Here is a 12364-nt window from a genome sequence, read left to right on the forward strand (position 1 = left end):
GGGGGAGGGAGAGGAGGGGGGAGGAGAGGCGATTTGATTGTGGATATGAAGTTTTTGTTGAAAATGAGCGCGTGGGAAGCTCGCCGTTATATAGTGAGTGAGATATTGGATACCCAGAGTACCCTCTCGGATAAAGCGTAGGCAAAAAGGATAAAAATAAAGATCAAAAAAGCAAAAGACTCATCAGATCTGGGCGAATATTATGAGATCTGATGAGGAGAAAATCGCTTATGATTTTTCTTTTTGGTGTTAATGTTGATTCGTGTCGATCGCTTCCAAGCTCTTTCTTTCCATTTTGGTTTCATCGTCTCCTCGCCGGGTCTCGAATCCATAACCTTTTTGTCCTCCGCTGGCCAGATTGTCCAGACAGTGGTACTTCCACTGCGCCACTGTGCCGCTTGGATTGGAGATGAGTTAAGTTGGGTTATATAGGTGCTCTCGCCTGTGGTGGGGGGTTGGCCTGAAAAAAGAGGGTTGGGGGCTGGCAGTAAGGGGAAGGGGAACTGTTGGGTTTAGCGGTGGAGGGAGCGGTAAGCGGAGGGGATGGGCAATTGCAGTACTACTGCGAGGAATACTATCAGAGAGAGCGGTCAGAGAGAGATTTATAGACATCGTATGCGGGTTTATAATTTGATATCACTTGCAGCGTCGTTACTGGATACACGTGGCGAGACAACGCTACTAGGTTAGAGACGCACCATCACGAGTTTGACATCTCAAACCAAACATACAAAGACCGACAGCAGAATAAAGGGCATCAAGCACTTCTTTGATCATATTCCAACACTGGCCTTAAAAACACTTCTAAAAACGCCAAAACCACCGCCCTGGGTATCTCATATCTTGTCCTCCTCCCCCAAATACAATGCCAAATTCAATCCATCCTTTGGAGCCCCGCCATGCCTCCTACTATCCAGACATAAAATAACAATACGCCACCTCTCTTGTGCCTCTCCGCTGTTCCAGTGCCTCCTCAGAAGACCTGTCAGACCATAACTACCAGCAACTTCACATAAACGCATATGCATCCTCTGCATTTGCGAATGCTTCCGCGTCGTCCTCCAAGAAGCGTTGTATGAAACTCTCATGTTTCTCCGACTCGGTCTCAGATTCAGTCTCAGTCTCGTAGACTGGTGCAAATGGATTTTCCAGCTTATGACCAAAGGCAATCATCGAAGCTTCGGCTTCCTCGTCGTCAAAATCATCGCTGTATTCGTCACTTTCAATCCCATCCATCAGCTTCGTCAATTGGCTTGCGTTTAAGCTCTCTAGTTGTTCCGATACATCATCTGCACCTGCATCTAGCCTGGTCGCATCTTGACTCTGTCGTTTGGCACTCGGTGTGTGACGCTGCGATGACTGTCTAGTGCCGAGTAGTTCTCTTTCAATCCTCATATTCTCCAAGCGCAGCTTAGCTGCCTCGTCATCTACCTTGCTTTGAAGTTTACTTTCGTGAATGGCCGCAGCAAAGAGATCTTCCTCCTTCTCAACGAAGAATCTTGGTTTCCGCGCGCGCCTCATATCCCATGGCGTCGGTGGCGGCGCGGGCACAGGGGATACCTTGCTCGGCAACTCAAGCTCCCGTAATTCCTGTGATGAGAACATCAATTCTCGAGAAGACATCCATGGGAAATCGTCGTCTAGTATTGGTTGTGCTGGTTCAACAAGGATTGGCCGTGCTACCACACTGTCTCTCCCAATTTCACGAGCGACCTGGGTGTTGGATGGGATGTCATCATCTTCAATATCTTCAAGCAACTCCCGCAGTTCTTGCGATGGGCTGGGGAAGAAATCATCAAGGTGGTCAACAAGGAATAGTTGCGTGCTTGTTGGTAAGGTGGACGGCGACACTTTCGGTGCTGCGTGGGTGGGTAATAGGCTGGGCTTGAGGAACGGCTTCGAGCGAGCGGAGGGTGATGCCATTGCCTTGGTTGATGCATTCTGTGCGTGTTTTGAGATATCGTTTAGGGGTAGACGATGGCTAGAGCCACCCGTCCCAGAACCTGGCGCAGATCTCTGTGATAAGGAGTTATTCGCCCTTAGCGCTGGCATCTGTCTGCTTTGCGAGCGTATAGGCGTCGACAAGGTTGTGCGAGGACGGACGATGGAGGTTGGCGGGCCCATAACCGAAGCTACAACCGGGGTACTGGGTTTCGGAATAGGTTTGCTCATTGACCGTAACGCTGTCTGCTTCAGTGAAAAGGGGTTTGAAGATGTTAATTCCGGTGAAACCCCTGAACCGTTGAACTCGATCCGAGGCCGTGGCGTTCTTTGCAAAACCGGTGATGCTAGTTGCCGCCTTGGTGGAGACGAAGGGCACGCTGTTGGTTTGGTTGGGATGGCCGGAGAAGGGCAATGTTGAGGTGAATCCACGACTATAGTTTTAGCGACATTGGCTTGTGCATTTTCCGGTGCCTCCTTTATCTCTATCCTCGGTGAAGAATGGGATGCAGCTAGCGACCTCTCTCCTGCATCAAACGATTCAGAAAGTAGCTGGTGCGCTGCTGCCAGCTCCAGAAAAATGTCATCATCGTCTAGGAAATCCTGCGAGCTAGTAAAGTACTGCGTGCTCGGAGGAAGTTTTAGGTCGGCGGGCTTAGATACTGGATGTCCTTGTGATTCGACTTGGACTTCTTTGTCTTCATGGGCAGTCGGTTCTGCCTGCACTTTTGGGCTTGCTTGAACCTCTTGTTCTTCTTCAGCTGCCGGGCTTGCCTGCACTTCTGCTCTCGCTTGAACTTCCGGCTCTGGTGAGTCTTCCAGATCAGCTTGAAGTTCTGGCTCCGGCTGCTCTTTAAGTCCTGGCTGAACTTCGGGCTCGGACTGAACCACCAGCTCTCGTTTAACTTCTAGTTCCGGATCTTCCGGATCTTGCAGAACTTCTGCCTCTGGCTGTGCTTCCAAACTATTTTCCCTCTCAGTCCTAACAACAGGGACATCTTCCCGAGGCCCGGGCCTATCCTCTGGTTGTGCATCTTCCTCCCCATCCTCGGTATCGCACAGCGTTTTTATTGCGGGGACATTGCCCTGGGCTTTAGAAATGCGATCTTCTCTTTCTTGCATATCCTCTTCCTCCTCCTCCGTATCATCTTCGGCTCCATCCATGGCAACCCTCTTCGGCACCGGCTCCTCGGCATCGTTATCACTCTCGTCCCCCCCCTCCTCCTCTTCCTCCTCCACATCCTTACCCCTCCCCCTCTTCCCCAGCCCCAAAAACCCCGTAATCCTCCCCTGACTAGGCCTCACCCACCTACTCTTCTCCGGAACCCCCGCCTTCTTCCTCTCCGCCCTCTCCACCTCCTCCTTCGCATCCTTCTTCGCCTTCACAGCCCTCGCCTTAGCCTGCGCCTTCTCCCTCTCAAACTCCCTCTTCTGCGCCGCCAGCTCCGCGGCCTCCATGCGCTTGCGTTCCTTCCAGTTCATTTTTGGTATATTGTTGGCCTTTGCGTGGGCTTTCTTTGCTTGTTTGCTTGTCATGGGGGGCCGCCGCGAAGTTGTCATCACCGGGCCCCCGTCGGCGATGGCGATTTTGCTTTGGTGGGCTGCCATCGCGGCCGACGCCTATGTCGTAACCCTAACTATGTCGGAGATAGTTGGGCATGTGAGCGGTGCATTTCGTTGAGGCTTATGGGCGATAAGTTGTGCTATCTGATATGTTTATACTGTAAATATGTAAATAGAAGCAACACGGTTGTCGTGATTGGTTATTTTAGCGCAAGGCTGGGGACACTCAGGTACCACGTACCACGAGGCTGAGATTTGTCAATCAGTGCGGGGTTTCATGTCTTATAAACCTCATCGTCATTGGAGAATAATCACAATAGAACATCGGACACGTTTAATTTAATTAAATGCATTAGTATAGGCTTGAAGGGAACTGTTATGGAGCTGTACTATGATTTACAGTAAGCAAGCTCAGGCACAAAATGTTGTGTTTGTTGAAAGTGCTGGTGAGCGCGTGACGTACTGTGACCAGACGAGGTTGAGGCTTGTCGACAAGATATTCCAAGACACAATCAACAAAACGAACACGAACACATCTGTTATATAATAGAGTAGGGAGATTCATTTCAATTGAGCTAAAAACAAACAAGTAACTTCAGAGAGCGTAAAATCATGACTAAACTGGGTAACGTGTGGACCATGCCATCATCCCAACATACACTGAGATCTATGCGATCTATAAACTCCAAGCAATGCTCAGACGTCTATCCCATCAACAACAACGCCCTTAGTCCAATTATGCTGCAAAATGCGCGCAACCTCATTCGCCGTATCAACGCTAACCATGATGCTAACCAAATACAACGCCGCATCCATGCCACACCCGGTGCCGCCGGATGTGATAACCCGCAAGCCGCCCAACAACATCGCGGCACGACGAGCATTGGATTCGCGCCTGGTGTTAGATTCCTTCCAGGCGTTCGATCCCTTGCGGGCATTTGATGGACGACGAGCATCAGACTTCTTCCTGATATATGGGTTCTCATCAATGTCTTCGCCGAGGTCAAAGCGAAGGTTGTTGACAACGTAGCGCTCCTCCAAGACGTTGGTGCGCTCGGCCAGGTCACGCTGGGCAGCCTGGGAACAGACGTTCTCAAACTTGGTGTAGAAGTCTGGGTGGGTGGTGGCGGACAGGCCAGAAAGAGTACCCACATGGGCAAGGAGGAGGCTGGCAGTGCCAACAGCCATGAGAGTTCGCTCCTTGTCGGGATACTTCTGCTGGACATCGGAGAAAGCTTTGATGATCTTGAGGGGTTGACCTTGAACTTTGTTCTTGATAATAGCCTCAACGTCACCGCCGGGGACGATCAGAATATCGAAGTCTTTGAGATGTTTGTGAATCTCCTCAAAGGAGGCATCGGATTTAAAGATGACACCTTGCTCAGACTCCACGGTAGGAGTGTCGGATGCATAGGTGCAATCAAAAGCTCCAGTGCCTATGAGTGTTCAGATTAGCCGGGGCACAAGACAAGATGCAGGAGCAAAGGGTGGTGAGGTGTGCATTATGAGATGAGGATTATGATAAAGTGAGAACTAGAGAACAAGAGTGAACTTACTATCATCATTGATGTTGTGGTTGGCCTTGTTCAAGATCTCCAAAGGCCCAAGAACGTTGAGGGCATCCATTCCTGGGTAGAGAGCGAACAAGACCTTCACCACCGGAATGGTCCCAGTCGTGTTTTCCATGGTTGCGATGAGTGTGGAATTGTGAGAACTGGAATATTGAATGAAGTATGAATTTGAGATGAAGCTGCTATTGAAGAAGCTTCTTAAAGGATGTTATTTGGATATGTTTTGATGGATTCACAGATGGTAATTGATCAAAGATGGTGAGGGGAAGTGATGATGGAGGTGTGTCTCGCGGACTAAGTGAGGAGGAGGGTCTTGTGCCTAGTCGACAGGGAAATGCGGGGTTTTGCAAGGGTGAGCTGTTAGTGGGCATTGGTCGCTTTAGCGTGATGTGCTAACTGGTTGCAGGAAAACCATCTCGTCATTCAGAATGCGGGGGATCACCTGATCAAATACTGTTTTGGCTGAACCGGCATATATTACGACCATTAGGATAATATACAGTATATCATTTCTGATTTAGATTTCCATGCGTGTCATTCAGTCTTTCCGGCTTTCTTTCCCTTTGAGGCCTTGTTTGCTAGGAGTTTGAACTTTGATAGCACCTTTTCCCTGACGCCTTTCAGGTCCAACTTCTCGGCTTCATCCACACCCACGAATCTCCTAACCAGCAGGTTGAATACGAACCCAAACGCAAGTGCCATGACTGTACTGGTGAATATGATGACATTGTAAGGCATGCTGAAATCCGGTGTGGGAAGTGGTAGTAGCAAGGAGGTTGTGCGAATTGACGTGTTCCCGATATTGATGACTGCCGCTGGTACATCGAAACCGCGATTAGCATCGGGCGGATACTCCGTATACCGCAGGATAGCCTTCTCAAAATCATAGCTGAGAACAACTGTCGAGTTTGCTGGCACGTCCATTTTGATTTCGAGCTGTGTACCACGCTGTCGGTCAAGCGCTGGGCGGTAGTACATCTCTTTGATAAGGTCACTTGGCTCGCCATTAACCTTCACCCTCAATGTGTGCAAGTATACTTTCATGAACCACGGTAATGATTCCATGTAGATGATTTCCACAGTCTCGGTGGGTGAAGGGTTCTTGAGTATAGCTTGAACTCCTCCTCGCTCTTGGCCATAGCCGTTAAAAGAGCGATCGGCGTAGAGCAATGGCTGCTCAAACGGCGTTGGCTTTGCGTGTTGGGCTGGTAAATTCAGCTCGAAGATCTCGTCCGAGAGTTTATAGCAGCGCATGAAACCAGAGCCGTCTTTACGTTCAACAGCATTGCCCGATGTATAGACCTCGGCATCATTATCGATATTGATGCAGACTGACTCAGCATCTTCCTCGGCGAGTGGACATGAACCCTTCAATGGGTGTCCGAATATCTGGGATAATGACCAATCCTCGCCCTGTGCTTCGTCGAGCGGGAAACACGTGTGGTCGTTGCTGTATGGCTTCGAGTTATCGCACTTGAGTTCGTGATATGGAACTGGCCGTGGGATTGGGTTGTCTATCGTACTGTTAACATGGTCAAACACATGGCTGTAGATATACAACGTACCTCTTGGCCGCTTCGACCTCTGAATGTCCAACACCATGTCAATCGTCTGGGTAATCTCCAACCCACCCTCAATAGGCCTAACATCAACGCTCATGCTCTGCCAACTCGCATCAAATAACTTGTGTCCATCTAACAGGCTGCTAATCCCTGCCTTGCCCTTGCACGGCAAGAGCTTCAAGAACGGCGTCAAGTTCTCAGTGCAGACCACCTCTCTCGGCAACGTCCCGTGAAGCAGGTGTAGGTTCTGTAGCGACGCCTCGCTGTGGTCGCCCCGTGGCTCGAACGAAATAACTGGCCGTGTAGTGCGAGTCGAATCAATGAAGTTCAAGGAGGCGCAGAAGAGACCAGAAAGCGCATTCGTGAGAGTAAGCCAACGACCATCCGCCCTGTCCAGCGCATTAGTATCTCTAGCCTCATCCACATCAACCCCAGTAAACATTGAACTCACTCTTCATCGGTATCAGCCTCCACCCAAGCCCATAGTTCTACACCCGTGCCTCCCTCTCTTTCCCCTCCCCATGGCCTCGCGCCCCAACTCTCAGCATCCCACCGGCCGAGGCTGAACCTCAGATGAAGCTCTCGTGTGTTTGCATGCTGTAAGATCTGCCCCAGACTGCGCGGGAAGTAGCGGAAGTTCTGCTGCTCAAAGGCCTCTGCCGTGGTATTCGCGCGGAAGTTGAATGATGCGAGGACGGAGCTCGGTGGTAGGGGGCGGAGGAGCAATTGTTCGTGGTATTCGGATGCCTGGACCGGCGAAATAAAAGACGTTAATCCAGCGCCGATTAAGAGAAGTAATGACCGTAGATACATAGCAGACTTGCCTACAGCTTATGCTGAGGCGCGGGTTGGCGGGTTCATTGATACGATTGAATTATGGGGCGAGGCCAAAGGTGCATCTGTGGCTCGATGCTAGCGTGAATAGCCTCGCCGCAGGGCTGAAATTTATCGCGACCCTCCGCCTCGCGACGTTCACTATCAACGACAACTGTGTCGCTGTACGTTCAACACACATCATCATGGCGGCAGAACAAAGGAAGCTGCTTGGTACGTATACATTTATCTCTTTCCTCAGCATCATCTACTGCTCTGCTTTCACATCCCGCAATGGCCCTCAACTAACACATCACAGAGCAGCTCATGGGCGCCTCGGCCTCCACACGCTCTGCCCAACTCTCCATCACCGACCCCAAACTCTGCCGCTCCTACCTCGTCGGCACCTGCCCTCACGACCTCTTCACAAACACCAAGCAGGACCTCGGACCCTGCCCAAAAGTGCATTCCGAGCCGCTCAAAGAGGAATACCTCGCCGCGCCATCCAAGTACTCCTTCGAGTTCGACTACCTGCGCGACCTCCAGAAGTACATCGACGACTGCAACCGGCGCATCGACACCGCCCAGCGCCGCCTCGAGAAGACCCCTGACGAAATCCGCCAGACCAACGCCTTGCTCAAGCAGATCTCCGACCTCGCTGCCTCCATCCAGACCGGCCTGCTCGAGATCGAAGTCCTCGGCAGCTCGGGCCTCGTGTCGCGTGCCCTCGACGAGCATGTGCGCATCCGCGCGGCGCTGCTGACCAAATCGGAGCATGAGGCAAAGCTGAAGGCGCTGTCAGATACGTCGGGTCCCAGCGGACACCAGAAGTTACAGGTCTGCGATGTGTGTGGCGCGTACTTGTCCAGGCTGGATAATGATAGGAGATTGGCGGACCACTTTTACGGGAAGATGCATCTGGGATATGCGCAGATGAGGCGTGAAGCGGAGAAGTTACAGAAGGAGCTCAAGGGACGCCAACCGCCGCCGAGAGCGGAAGATGACAGGGATAAGGGGTATGGAGGCGGTTATGATGACGGGGGATGGGGTGGTAGAGGCGGCGGATTTGGAGGGAGGGGCGGTGGACGAGGTGGAGGTTTCAGGGGTGGGAGAGGGAGGGGAGGATTTGGCAGAGGAGGGTGGTGATTTATACGGAGCAGCGAATCGGCGAAATATCAGGCGTACACTAACTTGGGCGGCGTTGAGGAAAGGATTTCAAGAATTGCAAGCTTTGGTGGGCACAGAGGACCTTGGTAGTCATTTTAAAACGTGTATTATACGACAGTAGTGTCAACCCTGAAGTTATTGCAATGATGGATTTGATATCGAGGAACTAAATCTCAAAAGATACCCGTGTATGCATATAACTACTCTTGTCCGAGCGCTAAGCATCAACTGATTCTGCCATATACGCAGAACACGAACAGATCCAGCAAAAGTGAAGAGCGGCGCAACTTAGAAACAAGAGGTGCTACTATACGTGGGGCCCGAGGCTATAAGAAAACGGGACGGGTGGTAATAGTGACAATAAAACCAGTCAACGGCGAGAAATTGGGATAATGGGGGCCTATCGGTGACAGGAAATAGGGGGCTTGACCAAATTGGTAAACAAGCACAAATCGGCGAATGTACGGCTTTCCATTGACGTGGATTAAAGTCCTATATGTTTCATAGTCTCCGTCGTATATCGTTTGCAACGCCCGATTATCATTCAAGATCTGTATATCTATAAATTTTTATCTGCCTTCGTTGCCAGCTATCTTCGCAGCTTTGTTTCTGACTCATCGCCATCATACAAATGACACAGCAAAACAGGCATTTGGAATAACAGTATCCTCATACTAACAACGCAACAAAGTAGAAAACGGTTTCCATGACGTAGACGTATGAGAGAGAGATGAGTGGAGCTCGAATTAAAATATATGGCAACGTCAGATTTTATGATAGCTTCCACAATGTGAATAAAGGGTCTAAGACAGTCCTGTGGTGTGGATGTCGCTTTCAGTTCGGTTGTATATAAAAAGGGTCGGGGTTCTGGCGGTTGTGAGTATCTGCCAAACTCACATAAATCCAAAAAATTAAAATGCAAAAAAACCAGACGACGTGTCTGGTGAAAAATCCACCCCATGATGCCTCGAACCCGCGAATCCGAGAAGATGGTTATTTGCTTAAGGTGAGGGTGACCGCTAGACCATGTGCCCTCTTTGATTTCTTACTGCCTCGTCCTTCTCTTTATATAGGGGGTGTTCGCTAGTAGGGGGGGGGCCACCTGCACACATGGGTAAGTGGGAAACAAAGAGACAGAGAGAAGAAAAAAGCGGCTTCCAGTAGCGACGTAACTGTTTTGTTTAATAATACACTTTTCGTAAACTATCATACATACTTAAACTTTTGCCCGTTATCCAACATCCATTATATCCTCCTCTATCGGTTCCAATTTTACAATGCCTTCAACCACCCCCCTTTAATAAGCAACCAGATCATTAATCCCATCCAATTCGCGCTGGAAGTTCCTGTGCTCCGAGATATTGAACGCAAACGTGTCAACAAACTTCATCTCCCCCTTCACCTTGTCCAGTCCCTCCCTAATACTCTGTGGCTTATCCCCCAACCCTCCTGCAGTCACAACTCCATAGCAGTCAACAATCTCTCCGGACCCGCTAAACACCATTCCCTCAACACCCACAGCCTTTTTCACAAACTCCACTGCGCTCCCAGTCGCCCCAATAGCCTTGAGATGCCCGAACGCCTCACGCACCCAGTGCATAGCCCGACCACTTTTTCCGAGGGCGGCCACATGCGCGCCGCCAGGGATATAGAGAGCGTCAAAGGCAACGCTACGCTTCCCCTCCCAGTGGTGGTCAGTTTGCATCTCTCTCCCATCGCTCGCCTTGACAGCTCCTCTTCTCGGGCCAATAGTGGCAACAAACGCACCAGCAGCGGTTAGTGCCGCGTTGACAGCTTCATACTCGGCGAAGTCAAAGTCATCAGCCACCAAGATCGCCACGTTTCGGCTGACAATCGTGGACTTCAACCCCTGAGCACGGGCCGAGAACTCGAGCTGGCTAAGACCCTTAGAAGTCTGGCCGTTGTTCGGGTGACCGGCCTTGGAGGGAATCGGCGCGCCCACAGTTTCAGCAACTGCTTTGGCGAGCCCGAGAGAGATGTTACATAGGCGTTCAACCAAGCGTTTGTACACGACCGGATCATCGCAATGGTCGAGTTCGAAGGCGAGAGCCTTGCGGATATGCAGCTTCTCAATGGGTGCTAGCGAGTTGTAGAACAGCTGTGCCTGGTTGAAGTGCTCCTTGAACTTGGCAGAGTGGAGGCGGGCTTTCATGGCTGCGATCTTCTCGGGGAAGTCGACATAGCCGTCATCCCTGGCTTCGGAGGCTGGTGGGACGACAGATTTGCGGTTAGGCCAATAGTTCATATTGCCGGGCGTGGTTTTGTGGCGGAGGGCGCCGTCGCGGTGGTGGTTCATCACGGGACAGACAGGGCGGTTGATGGGGAGTTCTTGGAAGTTGACTCCGAGGCGCGAGATCTGAGTGTCAAAGTAGGAGAAGTTGCGGCCTTGGAGGAGAGGGTCATCTGAGAAGCCGATTCCCTGTGATATGTTAATAACTGTCCATACGCCCTCATGGTAGATGGCAGAGACTCACTGGGACAACATGCGCAGTACAGAAGGCAATCTGCTCAGTCTGCGTGAAAAACTCATCGACATTACGGTTGAGCTGCATCTCACCGACATAACGGACTGGGAAGATATCCTCTGGCCAGACCTTGGTGGCATCGAGAATGTCAAAGTCGAAGTCATCCTGGCGAGATTCTGGGCAGATTTGGACACCGAATTTCCAGGATGGATAAGCGCCCTTCTTGATGGCGTCCCAGAGATCACGGCGATGGAAGTCGGGATCGTTTCCTGCGAGCTTCAGAGCTTCATCCCAGACCAACGAGTGCACGCCAAGAGTTGGAGTCCAGTGGAACTTCACGAACGAGCGGATGCCTTTGGCATTGGTAAGGGTGAAGGTGTTGACACCAAAGCCTTGCATCATGCGAAACGAGCGAGGGATAGCCCTGTCGCTCATCGCCCACATGAACATGTGGGTTGCCTCAGAATGCAGGTACTGGAAATCCCAGAAATTGTTATGAGCGCTCTGGGCTTGAGGGATCTCAGAGTCGGGCTCGGCCTTGCCAGCGTGAATAACGTCTGGGAATTTTATGGCGTCTTGGATAAAGAAAACGGGAATATCATTTCCGACGAGATCCCAGTTTCCCTCCTCGGTGTAGAATTTGGTTGCAAACCCGCGCACATCGCGAACAGTATCAGCGCTGCCTCGGTTTCCAAGGACGGTCGAGAACCGGACAAAGACGGGAGTGGTACGAGATGTATCTGTGAGCACTTTGGCGTGGGTGACGTCTTCGAGGCTCTCATATAGCTTGAATGTTCCGAAGGCGCCTGAACCACGAGCGTGGACTACTCTTTCAGGAATACGTTCATGGTCAAAGTGCATAATCTGACATCAGTTAGCTAAAGATATCAAGTAGACGACGCGAGAGCCTTGAAGAGGGTAGCCTATGATATGGATATCACTCATGGAACATTCTAACATACCTTCTCTCTGGCAAAATTATCCTCCAGCAACAGAGGGCCTTGTCTGCCATTTGTTGAAGCTGAAAGCCAGTTATCAGTGTCGGGCTCTTTGACGCCGAAGTCACTTGTCAGTTTCGTCTTATCAGTCTGTTCAACGAGGTCTTTCTTGATGTCTGCAACCTTCTTGTTACCAGCCAATGCATCCTTCGCGGTATGGACCGTTTCGCGGAGCACAGATTGTAACATGATGACCACTATGCTAAATGTCGTATGATAGGAAAATATAAGTTGTATAATGAGAAATAGAATCCTTGAGAGGA

The 12364-nt window shown here is 50.8% G+C and overlaps 5 protein-coding genes across 5 annotated transcripts; 1 reads left to right on the forward strand and 4 right to left on the reverse strand.

Moving 5' to 3' along the window:
• Positions 1 to 749: 749 nt before the first annotated feature.
• On the reverse strand, positions 750 to 3654 carry VE01_10571 (uncharacterized protein). The gene has a single exon (XM_018279968.2). It carries the CDS (start codon positions 3547 to 3549, stop codon positions 1009 to 1011), a length of 2541 nt encoding a protein of 846 aa, XP_018125223.1. The 5' UTR covers positions 3550 to 3654; the 3' UTR covers positions 750 to 1008.
• A 402-nt stretch (positions 3655 to 4056) lies between these two features.
• VE01_10572 (uncharacterized protein) lies at positions 4057 to 5384 on the reverse strand. The gene is made up of 2 exons (XM_018279969.2): positions 5061 to 5384; positions 4057 to 4940 (listed from the first exon to the last, which is right to left on the reverse strand). Exons 1-2 carry the CDS (start codon positions 5188 to 5190, stop codon positions 4201 to 4203), a joined length of 870 nt encoding a protein of 289 aa, XP_018125224.1. The 5' UTR covers positions 5191 to 5384; the 3' UTR covers positions 4057 to 4200.
• Positions 5385 to 7519, reverse strand: GPI16 (Subunit of the glycosylphosphatidylinositol transamidase complex-like protein). The gene is made up of 3 exons (XM_018279970.2): positions 7089 to 7519; positions 6641 to 7026; positions 5385 to 6589 (listed from the first exon to the last, which is right to left on the reverse strand). Exons 1-3 carry the CDS (start codon positions 7448 to 7450, stop codon positions 5610 to 5612), a joined length of 1728 nt encoding a protein of 575 aa, XP_018125213.1. The 5' UTR covers positions 7451 to 7519; the 3' UTR covers positions 5385 to 5609.
• An 82-nt stretch (positions 7520 to 7601) lies between these two features.
• On the forward strand, positions 7602 to 8832 carry LUC7 (splicing factor). Its single transcript, XM_018279971.2, has 2 exons — positions 7602 to 7684; positions 7770 to 8832. The coding sequence occupies exons 1-2, from the start codon at positions 7657 to 7659 to the stop codon at positions 8594 to 8596; spliced, it is 855 nt and encodes a 284-aa protein (XP_018125225.1). The 5' UTR covers positions 7602 to 7656; the 3' UTR covers positions 8597 to 8832.
• A 1013-nt stretch (positions 8833 to 9845) lies between these two features.
• Positions 9846 to 12290, reverse strand: CAT1 (catalase A; the record flags this gene model as incomplete). The annotated part of the gene is made up of 3 exons (XM_018279972.2): positions 9846 to 11057; positions 11113 to 11967; positions 12066 to 12290. The coding sequence occupies 3 exons, from the start codon at positions 12288 to 12290 to the stop codon at positions 9915 to 9917; spliced, it is 2223 nt and encodes a 740-aa protein (XP_018125226.1). The 3' UTR covers positions 9846 to 9914.
• Positions 12291 to 12364: the final 74 nt, after the last annotated feature.

This window comes from Pseudogymnoascus verrucosus, assembly GCF_001662655.1.
Source record: "Pseudogymnoascus verrucosus strain UAMH 10579 unplaced genomic scaffold scaffold_84, whole genome shotgun sequence".
Taxonomy (NCBI): domain Eukaryota; kingdom Fungi; phylum Ascomycota; class Leotiomycetes; order Thelebolales; family Thelebolaceae; genus Pseudogymnoascus; species Pseudogymnoascus verrucosus.